The following is a 14,750-nucleotide window of genomic DNA, read 5'->3' as shown; positions in this document are numbered from 1 at the left end:
ATGCATAATGAAATTGCTCAATATATTATTTTGAATTTATGATTAAACTAAAGTATAATCAACCAAACAATAGACAAAATAATAAAATAAAATTAAGCATCTTGACCTTTTTGGTGGATCGAAGATGATTCCTTTGTCTCATTCTTTTGGATTGAGAACCTAGTTCAATAGGATATTAGCATTTTTTAATTGTAAGTTATCCCCGTCTAATTATCGAACAAGTTGTTGTTATACGTAGTAGTATGCTTGATTCGATTTAGCGTTATCACGGTCAACCAAAATTTGTATATAAATTTACTATATTTGAAAATGACATAAAGTGATCTTGATGTATTATTCCATTTCTATTTATAATTAGATAGGAGTAATGAAAACTCAAGCTAAATTTCGAATGAACAAAATAAAAATTATATATACACATACAAGTAATTAACCCCAAACATTCAAGGGAAACAAAAAATACAAGATCAACGTGAGAAAATGTTCAAAACTCAAGAGTACGTTTGATCACTATTCATTAGTTCGTTCGTCGATGAACATTAATAAATTGGGAATGTGTATGTGGTAACATTTGGTGGGTATTAATAAAAAGACTGATGATTAAATTTTATTTGACTAGGTATTGGTAATAATACTATAATAGTATATGGGCATAATATCATTTGATGACATATTAATGTACGTACAAAACTACTATAAAGATATGGAAACACAACTGCTCTCTTTATCGTGAAAAGGTTGAAGTGATGAGAAGCTAACACACTTAACCAAAGCAAAAAAAAAGATACAAAAATATCATTCAACCAAGTCATTTTCTCAACCACTCTTTTTCCTTGGCGAAGGTCAAAGCCATGCATCACCATTTTTTTTAAGAATCAATTTTGTTTTCATTATTATTACTGATAACTGAAAAAAGTCTATTACTAAATACTTAAACAACTAATTTTCTTGAAACGAAACATGAAATAAAGAACTTTTTAACTTCTCACGAAATTGGAGTTTGATATATATATATATAACTCAAATAATTTTTTTTTTTTTGAAAAATATATAACTCAAATAATTGCGCTCTCAAGACAGTAAAAAAGAAGAAGAAAGAGAGGAATCGTGTAGAGTCGACACTCTATATTCGCGATATTCAGAGTAGTAATAATGCTTCTCAAGAATAGTAAAACGATAAACTTTGTGAAGTGGAACTCCTGATACATAATTCAACTAAAATATAATGGAACAACATCCACGAATCTAATGATCATCAGTTGCGATTTCCCCTTAATTGATCATACGAAATAGAAAGGGTAAGAGGTGATAACTAAATATCTTATTATCAAATGACGAAAACAACTCATCATATGTTTGGCTTTTACTAGCTATTGAAGTATAAGCTTATATAATTTTACAAGTTTGATGTGAATGCAAAAGTACTCCATTATTTATATATTCTATGGTTTTCTAAAGAAGACCAATAATGTTATGTCAAAGTTTAGGCACAGTTTTGAGTGTAACATAACATAACATGTCTACACGGACGAATATGTAAACACACGAATATCTTATATAAATTGGTGTGACCGTTGACCTTTGCCGCAACTGATAAAAAGCCTCAAACATTCATTTAAGGAGAGCCTGCCTTCCCAATTCCATTTTCCCACATCTCTCCTCTGACCCTTTTGACCTCTTTCTCTCTCTCCCACATTGGCCCATTTCTTCATTTACTCTCTCTTTCTTTCTCTAAATCTCTCAATAAAACAGTGAAAGAGCAAAAGAAGAGAGAGACAGAGAGAAAACTCAAGTTAAATTCCAAAGCCTTTGTTCTTCTGCATTTACTCAAGAGAGACTCCCTACCTGTATGTGAGCTATGCACCGTTCTAATGACCAATCAGTTCTCTTCTCCCTCAGTCTCTACAATCGTACAAATGCCATAAAAACCCCATAACCCTTTTCTTAAAACCATTGCTTCCTCAGTAAAAAAACAAATAAGAAAAAAGAAAAAGAAACCATGCAATCACAAGTTCTTCTCCTCCTCCTGTTCATCCTCTGTTCTTCACTCAAGCCCGGTTCATGCCAACCCGGTATAAACAACGATCTTCAGACACTTCTCGAGGTGAAGAAATCTTTTATCACGAATCAAGAAGAAGACAATCCTCTCCGACAATGGAACGCTGTTAACATCAACCACTGTTCTTGGACCGGAGTCACATGCGACGATACCGGTTTATTCCGCGTAATTGCTCTAAACCTCACCGGTTTAGGATTAACCGGTTCGATTTCACCTTGGTTTGGCCGGTTAGACAACCTAATCCACCTTGATCTATCTTCCAACAATCTAGTTGGTCCCATCCCAACTGCTCTCTCCAACCTTACTTCCTTGGAGTCTCTGTTTCTCTTTTCCAACCAACTCACCGGCGAGATTCCTAGTCAACTCGGCTCCCTCGTCAATCTCCGTTCGCTCAGGATCGGAGACAATGAGCTTGTCGGAGCCATACCGGAGACGTTAGGGAACTTGGTTAACCTCCAGATGCTTGCACTTGCCTCTTGTAGACTCACCGGTCCTATACCGAGTCAGCTCGGTCGACTCGTTCGGGTTCAGTCGTTGGTACTGCAAGATAACTACCTCGAAGGACCTATTCCGGCGGAGTTAGGGAACTGCTCTGATCTCACGGTACTCACCGCGGCTGAGAACATGCTCAACGGGACTATACCTGCTGAGCTAGGACGGCTCGAGAACCTCGAGATACTTAACCTGGCGAACAACAGTCTCACCGGAGATATACCGAGTCAACTCGGTGAAATGAGCCAGCTCCAGTACCTTAACTTGATGGCTAACCAGCTTCAAGGTGTTATCCCAAAGACTTTGGCTGATCTGAGAAATCTTCAGACTCTTGATTTATCGGAGAATCATCTCACCGGAAAGATACCTGAAGAGCTCTGGAACATGAGTGGGCTTCTTGATATGGTTCTAGCAAACAATCATCTATCTGGTTCTTTACCAAAGAGCATATGTTCGAACAACACAAACTTGGAGCAATTGGTTCTGTCTGGAACTCAGCTTTCAGGTGAAATCCCAGCGGAGTTAAGCAAATGTCAATCGCTTAAACAGCTCGATTTGTCGAACAATACTCTCGTTGGCTCGATCCCTGAAGCATTGTTCCAGCTAGTCGAACTCACGGATCTTTACCTCCACAACAATACCTTGGATGGTACGTTATCTCCTTCGGTGTCAAACTTCACCAATCTACAATGGCTTGTGTTGTATCACAATAACTTGGAAGGCAAGTTACCAAAGGAGATCAGCGCGCTGAAGAAATTAGAGGTTCTGTATCTCTATGAGAATCGATTCTCAGGGGAAATTCCAAAAGAGATTGGAAACTGTACAAGCTTGAAAATGATAGATTTGTTCGGGAATCATTTCGAAGGAGAGATTCCTTCTTCAATAGGAATATTAAAGGAGCTTAACCTACTTCACTTGAGACAGAACGAGCTTATGGGTGGCCTTCCCGCCAGTTTAGGTAACTGTCATCACCTGAAGATACTAGATTTGGCGGATAATCAGCTCTTGGGATCGATTCCTTCGTCGTTTGGGTTCTTAAAGGGATTGGAACAGTTGATGCTTTACAACAATTCTCTCCAGGGGAATCTTCCAGATTCACTTATCAATATGAAGAACCTCACCAGAATCAATCTCTCTCACAACATGCTCAATGGTACCATTCATCCGTTGTGTGGTTCAAGCTCTTATCTCTCATTCGATGTCACCAACAATGGTTTTGAAGATGAGATCCCTCTGGAGCTAGGAAACTCTCCAAATCTTGATCGTCTCAGGTTAGGGAAGAATCAATTCACAGGAAGAATCCCTTGGACGTTGGGGAAAATCCGTGAGTTGTCTCTGTTGGATATCTCAAGCAATTCTCTGACAGGAACCATTCCGTTACAGCTCGTCTTGTGCAAGAAACTGACGCACATCGATCTCAATAACAACTTTCTCTCAGGTCCATTACCTCCATGGCTTGGAAAGCTTTCACAGTTGGGAGAGCTCAAGCTTTCTTCTAATCAATTTGTTGAGTCTTTACCTACTGAGCTGTTCAACTGCACAAAGCTGCTTGTGTTGTCTCTTGATGGAAACTCCCTTAACGGGTCGATCCCTCAGGAGATTGGTAACTTGGGAGCTCTCAATGTTCTTAACCTCGATAAGAATCAGTTTTCAGGTTCACTTCCTCAAGCTATGGGCAAGCTCGGCAAGCTATACGAGCTTCGGTTATCAAGAAACAGCTTAACCGGAGAAATCCCATTTGAGATTGGGCAGCTTCAAGATCTTCAAAGTGCTTTGGACCTCAGTTACAATAACTTTACCGGAGATATACCTTCAACAATTGGGACACTATCAAAGCTGGAAACACTTGATTTGTCTCACAATCAGCTTACTGGGGAAGTTCCTGGCTCGGTAGGGGACATGAAGAGTTTGGGATATCTCAATCTCTCTTTCAATAACCTTGGAGGCAAACTCAAGAAACAGTTCTCAAGATGGCCAGCTGATTCCTTCCTAGGCAACACAGGTCTCTGTGGAAGCCCTCTTACTCGCTGCAACAGAGTTGTAAGTCACAACAAGCAACAGGGTCTTAGTGCCAGATCAGTTGTGATAATATCAGCAATCTCAGCATTGACAGCGATTGGTTTGATGATACTTGTAATCGCTCTCTTCTTCAAACAAAGGCATGATTTCTTCAAGAAAGTCCAGGATGGAAGCACTGTGTACTCATCTTCTAACTCTTCCTCACAAGCTACACACAAGCCTCTCTTTCGAAACGGAGCTTCAAAGTCAGATATCAAGTGGGAAGACATTATGGAAGCCACCAATAATTTAAGCGAGGAGTTCATGATTGGATCAGGAGGCTCTGGGAAGGTTTACAAGGCGGAGCTTGAGAATGGTGAGACTGTTGCTGTGAAAAAGATTCTCTGGAAAGATGATCTCATGTCAAACAAGAGCTTCAGCAGAGAAGTTAAGACGCTTGGAACAATCAGACATAGACATCTGGTTAAGCTAATGGGTTACTGCAGCAGCAAGTCAGAAGGATTGAATCTGTTGATATATGAGTACATGAAGAATGGAAGTGTTTGGGATTGGCTTAATGAGGAGAACCCAGTGATCGATAAAAAGAAGAGGGTATTAGACTGGGAAGCAAGATTGAGAATAGCAGTAGGATTGGCTCAAGGAGTAGAGTACCTTCATCATGACTGTGTTCCTCCAATCGTTCACCGTGATATCAAATCCAGTAATGTGCTCCTGGATTCAAACATGGAAGCACATTTAGGAGACTTTGGTCTTGCCAAGGTCTTAACTGAGAACTATGATACCAACACAGATTCAAATACCTGGTTTGCATGCTCTTATGGCTACATCGCTCCAGGTACTTACTCATCTTCTCAAGCTTTTAAGATTTCTTGCGTATTCACTGTTTAAAATCTAAATATCTGATCTGGTGTTTCTAGAGTATGCTTACTCGTTGAAGGCGACTGAGAAGAGTGATGTTTACAGTATGGGGATAGTGTTGATGGAAATTGTGACTGGGAAAATGCCAACCGACTCAATGTTTGGTGCTGAGATGGACATGGTTAGATGGGTTGAAACACATCTTGAGATAGCGGGATCTGCGAGAGATAAGCTCATAGATGCAAAGCTGAAGCCACTTTTCCCATTTGCGGAAGATGCAGCTTGTCAAGTGCTAGAGATTGCACTTCAGTGCACAAAAACTTCTCCCCAAGAGAGACCATCTTCTAGACAAGCGTGTGATAGTCTTCTCCATGTCTACAACAACAGAGCAGCCGGTTATAAGAAGCTGTAAAAAGTAATAACTAAAAACTGATCCCAGCAAATGATTTTGGAGACTTAAAACTGTGAATTTAATTTTTCTTTCCTTCTGCTATTATGTTTATGCTTTGTATAGATTCATGATTCAGTACAACGATTGTGTCAAACTTGAACCATCTGTTACACAAACACATACTGTTACACAACTTAAACCAAATTTTAAACAAAGTGATTCTAAAATTCTGTATTCTCATAGAAGAAGATAAAATGATTGCAAGGTTTATCATTCACCATTATTAACCAGGTACAAACAGATTCAGACTGTGAAAACACAAGTTTTAAGGTTCATAACCAAAAACATTGAATGAAAAGAACTCCAGTGCCGAAGCAAAAGAGAACTCAGCTCTCAAGACAGGGAAAAGAATAGCTTTTACAGCGAAGGTCAAACAAAACAAACACTTGAGACGAGATTTCAGAGGAAGATATTGTCTTTTCTGAAGACTTCAAAGGTCACCCAATACCTAATCCCGATCTTCATCTGCATTACAAAAACAAAAGAAAAGTTTGAAATTTTCCAAGTTATAAAACGAGTAAAAGGTCAATATCTAAGTAAGCAAACAAGAAATGTAATACACCAAATTCTGCCAGACCCTCGCGAATAGACATTTACCAATGGTGATCAACGAGTAGAGATTTTAACTTGAAACTAAAGAAGAAAGTCCTTCAACTTAAAACATTTTTCAAAAGTATTGTTAATAAGCGTCTATGAAAGCTTAGCAACTTCCATTGAGCTATACCCGCTAACTAAAAGCTATACACATCTACATTTGTGGTACCTCACATCTACTCTCTATTAATCACATGATGTAATAATATTCTTACTCGCAAGTTCCAACCTATTCTCACTCTAGAACCAAAGAAATAATCAAAAGCATCTATCTTTCCATTTTCATTAAGATCTTGTAACATTATTTTGCTCAAATTGTCTAACTTTCACAGTAATAGCCTGACAAAATGGATATGCAACAAGCTAGGCTACACAAAAGATTCTTCACTCAGTTGACAAACTTCTAAAAGATTAGAACTTTGAGAAGAACAAGAACACCACAAAAATCACAACAAACGAAATGATGTAGCTTAAAGTTTCTATTGCCAAAGATTTTCATAAAATCAACACAAATTAATCTGATAGAGCGAATATGAGAAGCGAATATACCAAAGTAACGGCGCTCATTGGCAGCTCTAGCCTTAGCGAGCATCACATCAAGATCTTCCTTAAGCTTGACATCCCATTTGACGAGCTGGTTCGCGAACACAGCACCAAGTCCCATACCAACCACATGTTCCCAAGGATCTAACAACATATTTCAACATCCAATTTCGCAATTAAATCAAAACCCCAGAACAAATCGGAATCGCATTTTAACAGCAAAATGAGAAAAAATCGAAATTAGGGTTGTTGTCGTGGAGACTTACGGCGCATGTAAGGGAGTTTACGGAGGGCGTTAGAGTACATCTGGGTACCAAGACCCAGTAAAGCTCCAACCATTGTCGCACTCAGAGGCATCGTTTCTCTTTCTTCTTCGGATCTTCCTGAAATTTGTTGATTTTTCTTTTTTTTTTTGTCAGTGCGACGAGTCTCCGATCACCGGGTTTAGTGTATCTGTGTATGATTGTTTTGTCTACGTGTAAATTTCAAATGGGCTTGGGCTTGTTTCTATCTGTACAGATTAGGGCCCAATTCCTTATTATAATTAGATTAGTTAGTCATATGTTTAAGAATTGTTTAGCACTAATAAAAAGTTTTAAAACTACCAAGTGCCAATATTTTGGTGAATCATCTTCTATATTTTAGGCAACAGATACATATATATGTTTTGTTGTGTAGAAATTGGATTAGTAAGTCTGTTTTTGATTGTTACTTTTTTAAGTCTTGAGAATTAAATTAGTAAGTCTGTTTAGTATGGCAACAGATACACACAAAGTAATAAATTACACGAGTCAATCTTATTATGTAGAGATATTTTTTAATTTATTACTTTGTGTACAATCAAAGGAACTTTAATTTTTAGCATATACAATGGTTAATCTTATTATGTAGATTTCATTCATTTCATAACCATGTGATAATGGCTAGATTTTATTACATTTGTTGGAAAAGAAGTTAAATAACTCAAAAAAGAAAAAGAAATCTCTAGATTTTAAAATATAATCCAAGAATTGACTTAGACATTTTGAATAACAATGATCATTGAAGTACATTCAGATTCATGTCTAATTAAAGTAAACTGCTCTAATGCATAATTAAAAACACTAGATTCTCATTCTACCTTACCAAAAAAAACAAAACACTAGTTTCTAATTAATTTCTTGAATATCCATTGTTGGAGTTAAAGAAATGAAACATGTAGAATAGAAGTGCTTCTAATGTTATCAGTAAAATTGAAAAAACAAAGAGTGATACATACATGTATCATCAATTAAAACAAGTCAACTCCAATTTAGAGAATGACATATTTATGCTCTCCCTCTTTCTTTGACACTGTCTTCTCCCCTCTCTAAACCTGTTTTAAAGTGTTACACGAATGATCGACTCATCTATATTTGGATTATTTCTTTTTCTTTCTCTAAAAGGTATTATTATTTACCTAAATTAATATTGGTGGATGATAATAACATCAAATCTAAATTAAAAAAAAAAAAATTGAATAGAGAAAAACAGCAAGACTCTTTTTCTTCTCCATTGCTCTGTTTCGGGCTTTGTCTCTTCGTTTTCCCCCTGTTCTGTCTCTTTGTCTTCCTCTAAATTTCATTTTTTTGTTTCTGTTTGAAAAATCTTTGTCATCAAATGGGGTTTAACCTATTTCGATGCTCTTGTTCTTCTTCTTCCCAAGAAGGGGTCCTCAAGAAATAGAAAAAAACAAAACATAGCATTTTTAATACAAATTGTAAAGTAAGATCCGTTTTTATAGGATTTGTGTTTTTTTCTATTTCTTTTTGGATTTCGGGGTGTTGATGGAAATGGCGTCCTCTGAGGTAGACTTGTCATCATGCCGAACTTTTAATTGCGTCTTGAGTCGTCCTCACGAGAGATGCACCCGAGGAGGAGACAACAACAACAAGAACAAGAACAATAACAACAATGTCAGAAACATACACGTCGCTGCCTACGAGAAGAATCTCAATGTTTTTGTCAGAGATCATTTCGAAAACTGTAGCGTCGTCTCTGGTGATTTTGATAACGATGATTCCACCAAATCCTCTGTTTCTTCTGATCATCGGGCCACGAAAACAGAGGAACCTCGTCACGATGTCCCTTCATCGTCTTCGTCTCTAGGATCCGAGACTAATTTGAATTCGGGTCAACCGGAGAACCCGTCAAGAAAAGAAAAAATGGCAGCTTCTTCTCTCGTTCAGATATGGGAAGCGAGGACGACGCAGCAACCACCAAGCTCGAACCAAACCCTAATCGATAGCAGAACGAGTTCTATGGGATCAAACGCTTTAGAGAATTCGGATTCTATCAACGAGGAATCCGTAAAAGATTCTGACTTATTGATTCAGCCGATCGAAGAAGGTAACAATGAGGAGGAAGAAGAAGAAGAAGTACAAGAGATTGAATGTGTATCACAACTTGTCCTTCCACCTCCAGATTCTGGAGAGAAAGATAGAGAAAAGGTCAGAGTTATGGATATCATTCGGAAACTAAGCAATGACTCAGAAACAATAACCAATAACGAAAATGGTAGCAGCAGCAACGACAATAGTAAAGAAGTACAGACAACGGAAGCGAGATGTTTTCCTCAGGTTACTTGTTCTCCAAGAATAAGAGGTCGTCAAGCTTTCGCTGATTTATTGGTGCTGATGATGCGTGATCGAGAAAAGGAGTTGGCCTCTTTACTAGAACGTCATTGTGTTTCAAAGTTCACGCATCGCGGACGGATTCAGGTATATACGAATTTAGGTATACAAGACTGATGTTGGAAATGTTAGGTTTAGTTAGGGCTAATGATTTTACTGCTTTGTGTTTTTGTTGAATTTGTATAGTCGACGCTTAGAATACGATGTTACGAAAGGTGCAAGGCCATTCAAGATAGACATCGGTGTAAACCATCATCAACAGGATCTGATTTAAACCGATCGCCTCGAGGTTCTGGTGTACTGCATCTTCTCAGGTAAACAATCTTGATCTTTTTAGGTTTTTTTTGTATAGTTATTGTGGAGATAACTGAGTTATGAATCAAGGAAATGAAATGCAGGGGGAAATATAAGACAAATTCTGAGAATACTGATACTGCAGCTTCGTCTACTACTGTGTCTTCTCGTGGTCGGATTCTGGATAAAGATCCGCATAAGGCTACAGAGAAGAAGGTTCTGCAGGAAAAAAATGAGAAGATTGATATAAAGGAGATTCAAGAAGTGGTTTCTGCAGTTGAGAATGCGAAGAAAGCTGTCTTGAGTGAAATTGCAGAAAATAAGAATGGTTTAAAGAAAGCTGTAGGAGAAACTATTCAGAAGAAAGCTACAGAAGGGAGAGATGAAAAGCGAGAAACTAAGGAGAAAGCTATTGCCAAAGAGAGTCCTGAATTAGCAAAGGAGAAATCTGTTGCTAAGGAAATTGTAGAAGGGAAGGCTTTGGGTGGAATAGCTGAGAAGGTGAATATATGGAACTTAGAGGAGAAAATAAATAGGAGAAAAGGGATGGAGAAGGGTAAGTTTGAAGGAAAAGCTAATACTGAGAGAGTTGAGAAAAATGATGTATTGGAAGAAGCTACAAGAAGGATCATTAATGTGGAAAGTGCGGAAAGAAGCATTAGTACTACTACTACTACTACAAAGGAAACAATGATGCCGCGGTGTGAGTTTGCAGAGAAGGTGATAAGAAGAAAGGAAAAAGAAGATTGTGTTTCTATGGAATCTAAGTCCAAAGAAATTGAAGATAGAAACATTAAACCTCAAGAAGTTACTACACAAGAAGATAATTGTTTATGTAAACCTATTGAGAAGGAAAGTGTAGAAGAAGGAAACACTTTGATGGGGATAGCTGAGAAGGTGAATATGTGGAACTCCAAGGAGAAAAAGCATAGGAGAAGAGTTATGGAGAAAGGTAAAGGTAAAACCGAGACAAATGAAGTGTTGCAAGAAGCTTCAAGAAGAATTAGTAATGTTGAAACTGCGGAGAGAAGCATTGCTACTTCAAGTCAAACGGTGGAGAAAGTTGTTGGTAACAAAGAAGTGATTGCTTCTGTAGAAGCTAAGTCCAAAGAGATTGTTGAAGATAAAAATATGAATCCACAAGCTGTGAGTCATGGCTCTAGAGAGAAGGATAAAGAGAAGAACTATTCACAACATGGTGAAAAAACTTCGACTCTGCGAGACTTGGAAGCTAAGTCAACTAAAGAAATCGAGAGAAACAATTCTCAAGAAGTTACACAAGAAGAAGAATCTATTAGTAAAGGCTCTAGAGAGAGGGCTAAAGAGAAGAATTCTTCACAACAGGATGAAAAAATATCGGTTCTCCAAAATCCAAACGTCGAAAACGGCATTCAAGAATCGGAAGATGAAGAAACCAAGAAGGTAGAATGCAAAGAAAAGGGAGAAAGCATACAAGAAGCAGCAGTAGAGTTTGTAAGTGAGTGGGATGAAACTGAAATGGAAGAAGAAGATGAATATGGAGATTACGATCTTTACATTGGAGAGAATATGGATGATTGGATTCACGATATATCGAGGCCTCGAAGTTACTGGGAAGATCTAAGGAAAGAAAGGTATCTTGAGGTTCTCAACACTGAATCAGAGAAAAAAGATATTTGCAATCTCATTCAGAGGTATATATCTATGGTCATTCATTAAATTCCCTAGTAATATAAAACTTGAAACTTGACTTATGATGTTTTGAGACTGATTTTAATTTGCATATTGCTGTGCAGACGAACAGTTTCAGACTTTTTGACGAGTGATTTGCGACAAAAGATCGATAATCTGATGATCACTCGAGTGCAAAGTCACATACGTGTACCAATCAATCAAGTAAAAGAAGAAGACGAAGATGAAGAAGAAGAAGAAAAAGAAGAGTGGGTAGATGAGTGTTCAGCAAGGAACCAAGAAAATAATGAAACAGAGGAAGAACCAGAGAAGCCATATCTTGAAGCTGCAAGCGACGTTTGCAGTCTATCATCAGCAAGGAGTAGTACAATGATGTCTTGGACTTTCAGGGATCAAGACATTTACAAGGATCATGAACCGACCACGACTTTGTCTCTTCCTGAATCTTCAGCCCCCACAAATCAATCTGTGAGTTTCTGGTCTTGTTTTCTCGTAAAGTTAGGTTACGTCTTCGTGAAGTTAACTAAGATCTTTAACTTTACAAACACAGGAAACGCAAACGATAAGTGAAGTCAGGAGTCAAATGGAGCAACTTCAACGAGAAATGCTTGAGCTACGAAGTTCAGCCCCCACAAATCAATCTGTGAGTTTTTGGTCTTGTTTTCTCGTCAAGTTAGGTTACGTCTTAGTGAAGTTAACTAAGATCTTTAACTTTACAAACAGGAAACGCAAACGATAAGTGAACTCAGGAGTCAAGTGGAGCAACTTCAACGAGAAATGCTTGAGCTACGAAGTTCATTTAAATCTTGCATCGATATGCAAGTTCATTTCCAGAAATTTGTAACTCAAGATCTTTCTCGTTCTGGTCAGTTTTATCATCATAACACGTTTAAGAACTCATCATTTCTATAAACTAAACTGATGGAAAACAATATTTTAGGCTCATCAGTAGAAGAACGAGTAGACTCAAAGAAAGATCCTTTGAAACGCAAGTGTTGCGTTTGCTCTGAGATGCCTGTTGACTCGCTTTTGTATAGGTACGTGCATTTTCTGTATCGCGATTTCAGATCGCAAACGCTGAAATAATAACTGGCGATCTTGGCTTTTTTTTTTTGTGGTAGGTGTGGACATATGTGTACGTGTCTGAAATGTGCTCATGAATTGCAATGGAGCAGTAAGAAATGTCCGATCTGTATGGCTCCAATCGTCGACGTTGTGAGAGCTTTTCTTGATTCTTAGGATTTTCAAGAAACCAAGACAAATATTAGTTTCTTCATTACTTTGGAATGTGACACATCTGAATATAATTTTTTTTCCTTAGTGTTTGCGATATTGAGATTGTGAAATGTATACTAAACTTACTCAAAGAACGGTTTAAAAATCCTAGAAATTGAGCTAGATTGTTATCGATAGACAACACAACTTAAAAAAAATATACGAGAGTAGAGATGTTGTTGTTCTTATGGGCATGGCTTGTATTCAAAAGTATTTTAAAACATCATCTAGTATACTTCAACTGATCATATTTTGTTGTTTAAAATAAGTCAACAACGAGATAGTAAACAAAACATTCTAAAATCGTGCGAACACCGTAGGTTATCCAACCCAATCTATGCCAAAATAAAATATGATGATGGATCCTTTAATATTATTCTAAAAGACTAGTAAGGATCAAAGGCATCTTAAGATGACATGATGCATCACATGTTTTAGAGAGATTTTTGTCCAATAAATATGTTGGAATTTTTAGCTGTACAAAGAAACATATAAGTAATTTCCCAAATCCTCAAATCTTCAAAATCTAGTGAACTAGACTGACAAATATGTAGAGACAATGCTAGCTTAGGTTAGCCAAAATATGAGATTCGGCAGAAAGCTAGAAACTGCATGCTTAATTTTTTTTAGGGTCAGGCAGCCAAAATTAACTATCTTTAAAATGTTTTCAAAACATGTTAAGTACGCTAATCGGCAATCGCTCGGTCGGATTATGAAATTCCGAAACATAATTTTATGCGTCAAAAATTTTAAGTCCGGTTGTTCAACTTTTGAAGACGTCTCAGTACAATCCTGGCCACGTTGGCCTTATCAATATGAAAACGTTCTATGATATTAAACCAAAACATATATAATACACTTTTTTCTCCGAACCACTAGTACACTGCGTTGTAAGTAAAAATTCGATTAGTTGAGCGAAAGCAAAGAGTAAATGAAAGAGGATAATAATGAACCATGGTCCTCTTCGAGATATGGATAGAAAAAATTTGATACTCTTTGGAGGCTATCTAATGTAATAACATACGTCCATGCTTTTCGACTTTTCTAAGCTTTGTCAAAGTGAAAATAAAAAAACGAAAGAAAACGAAGTAAAGGGAATTGAAAGTTTGCAAAACGTTGGAGAGAAGCCAAGCAAAGATACACGTCGGCGCCATGTGTCTTGGAAGCTTGAAAAGTTAAAACGAAACTACGTAATTGCAAAGTATACAAAAGACGATTTAGTTATTGACCAAAAAAAATGGTATACAAGAATAGCCGTCGTAATCAGATTTCTTAAGAAATCTTAACCTGTAAAAAAACAAAACAAACCGGTAATTGAAATGAGAAAAAAAAAACGACACAATCATTAGAGAAACTAGCTGTATACCATTAGCATTTCATTATGTGTTGGATTTTTATTGGCTTCTTCTAAATAGTCATAACCAACAAATTTTTTGGTGTTGATAGATACTAGAGAATAGAGATGTCGTTTAGTACATGTCCTCCAACTTGTGAAATTATACAATAAAACCATATAATTAGTTTTTCTTCAGACTTAATTAATACAGTAATTTGCAAAATTTTGATTCCATAATTATTATACAAAACGTGGAATCAATAGTTAGTAATCATTTTTTTCTTTAATATGGTCTCCAATAAATAACTAAAATTTGGTCTGTCTTTGTTTTCTGAATAATTTTGAGACCTGGCGTTCCCTTCACTATACGGTTTCCTCTCTGACGTCTGCAAGTCAAAATAATACAGAAAATGGAAAAAGACAATAATTATTTGAAGTAAGATTATTCCATCCGACCCAAATGAAGAACTCTCATAACTTTACCAAAAATAAAAAGCTGGACGATAT

The 14,750-nt window shown here is 37.0% G+C and overlaps 3 protein-coding genes across 3 annotated transcripts; 2 read left to right on the top strand and 1 right to left on the bottom strand.

Moving 5' to 3' along the window:
• Positions 1,558 to 6,046, top strand: LOC104731518 (LRR receptor-like serine/threonine-protein kinase GSO1). The gene is made up of 2 exons (XM_010450916.2): positions 1,558 to 5,405; positions 5,488 to 6,046. Exons 1-2 carry the CDS (start codon positions 2,000 to 2,002, stop codon positions 5,838 to 5,840), a joined length of 3,759 nt encoding a protein of 1,252 aa, XP_010449218.1. The 5' UTR covers positions 1,558 to 1,999; the 3' UTR covers positions 5,841 to 6,046.
• Positions 6,066 to 7,460, bottom strand: LOC109128054. The gene is made up of 3 exons (XM_019233757.1): positions 7,283 to 7,460; positions 7,023 to 7,160; positions 6,066 to 6,344 (listed from the first exon to the last, which is right to left on the bottom strand). Exons 1-3 carry the CDS (start codon positions 7,371 to 7,373, stop codon positions 6,328 to 6,330), a joined length of 246 nt encoding a protein of 81 aa, XP_019089302.1. The 5' UTR covers positions 7,374 to 7,460; the 3' UTR covers positions 6,066 to 6,327.
• LOC104731516 (calponin homology domain-containing protein DDB_G0272472-like) lies at positions 8,435 to 13,067 on the top strand. The gene is made up of 8 exons (XM_010450914.1): positions 8,435 to 9,754; positions 9,854 to 9,981; positions 10,066 to 11,634; positions 11,737 to 12,100; positions 12,183 to 12,275; positions 12,356 to 12,497; positions 12,573 to 12,669; positions 12,754 to 13,067. Exons 1-8 carry the CDS (start codon positions 8,822 to 8,824, stop codon positions 12,869 to 12,871), a joined length of 3,444 nt encoding a protein of 1,147 aa, XP_010449216.1. The 5' UTR covers positions 8,435 to 8,821; the 3' UTR covers positions 12,872 to 13,067.

This window comes from Camelina sativa, chromosome 12 (genome assembly GCF_000633955.1).
Source record: "Camelina sativa cultivar DH55 chromosome 12, Cs, whole genome shotgun sequence".
Classification (NCBI taxonomy): domain Eukaryota; kingdom Viridiplantae; phylum Streptophyta; class Magnoliopsida; order Brassicales; family Brassicaceae; genus Camelina; species Camelina sativa.
This window is presented reverse-complemented; position numbering and strand designations above follow the sequence as displayed.

What these genes read in the sequence shown, in the direction of transcription:
- LOC109128054 (XM_019233757.1), bottom strand. Translation starts at nt 7,373, where the DNA reads ATGCCTCTGAGTGCGACAATGGTTGGAGCTTTACTGGGTCTTGGTACC. An exon ending in TAAACTCCCTTACATGCGCC is followed by an intron (nt 7,161 to 7,282) that starts GTAAGTCTCCAC and finishes ATATGTTGTTAG; the next exon opens with ATCCTTGGGAACATGTGGTT.
- LOC104731516 (XM_010450914.1), top strand. Translation starts at nt 8,822, where the DNA reads ATGGAAATGGCGTCCTCTGAGGTAGACTTGTCATCATGCCGAACTTTT. An exon ending in CGCATCGCGGACGGATTCAG is followed by an intron (nt 9,755 to 9,853) that starts GTATATACGAAT and finishes GAATTTGTATAG; the next exon opens with TCGACGCTTAGAATACGATG. An exon ending in GTTGACTCGCTTTTGTATAG is followed by an intron (nt 12,670 to 12,753) that starts GTACGTGCATTT and finishes TTTTTGTGGTAG; the next exon opens with GTGTGGACATATGTGTACGT.
- LOC104731518 (XM_010450916.2), top strand. Translation starts at nt 2,000, where the DNA reads ATGCAATCACAAGTTCTTCTCCTCCTCCTGTTCATCCTCTGTTCTTCA. An exon ending in TTATGGCTACATCGCTCCAG is followed by an intron (nt 5,406 to 5,487) that starts GTACTTACTCAT and finishes TGGTGTTTCTAG; the next exon opens with AGTATGCTTACTCGTTGAAG.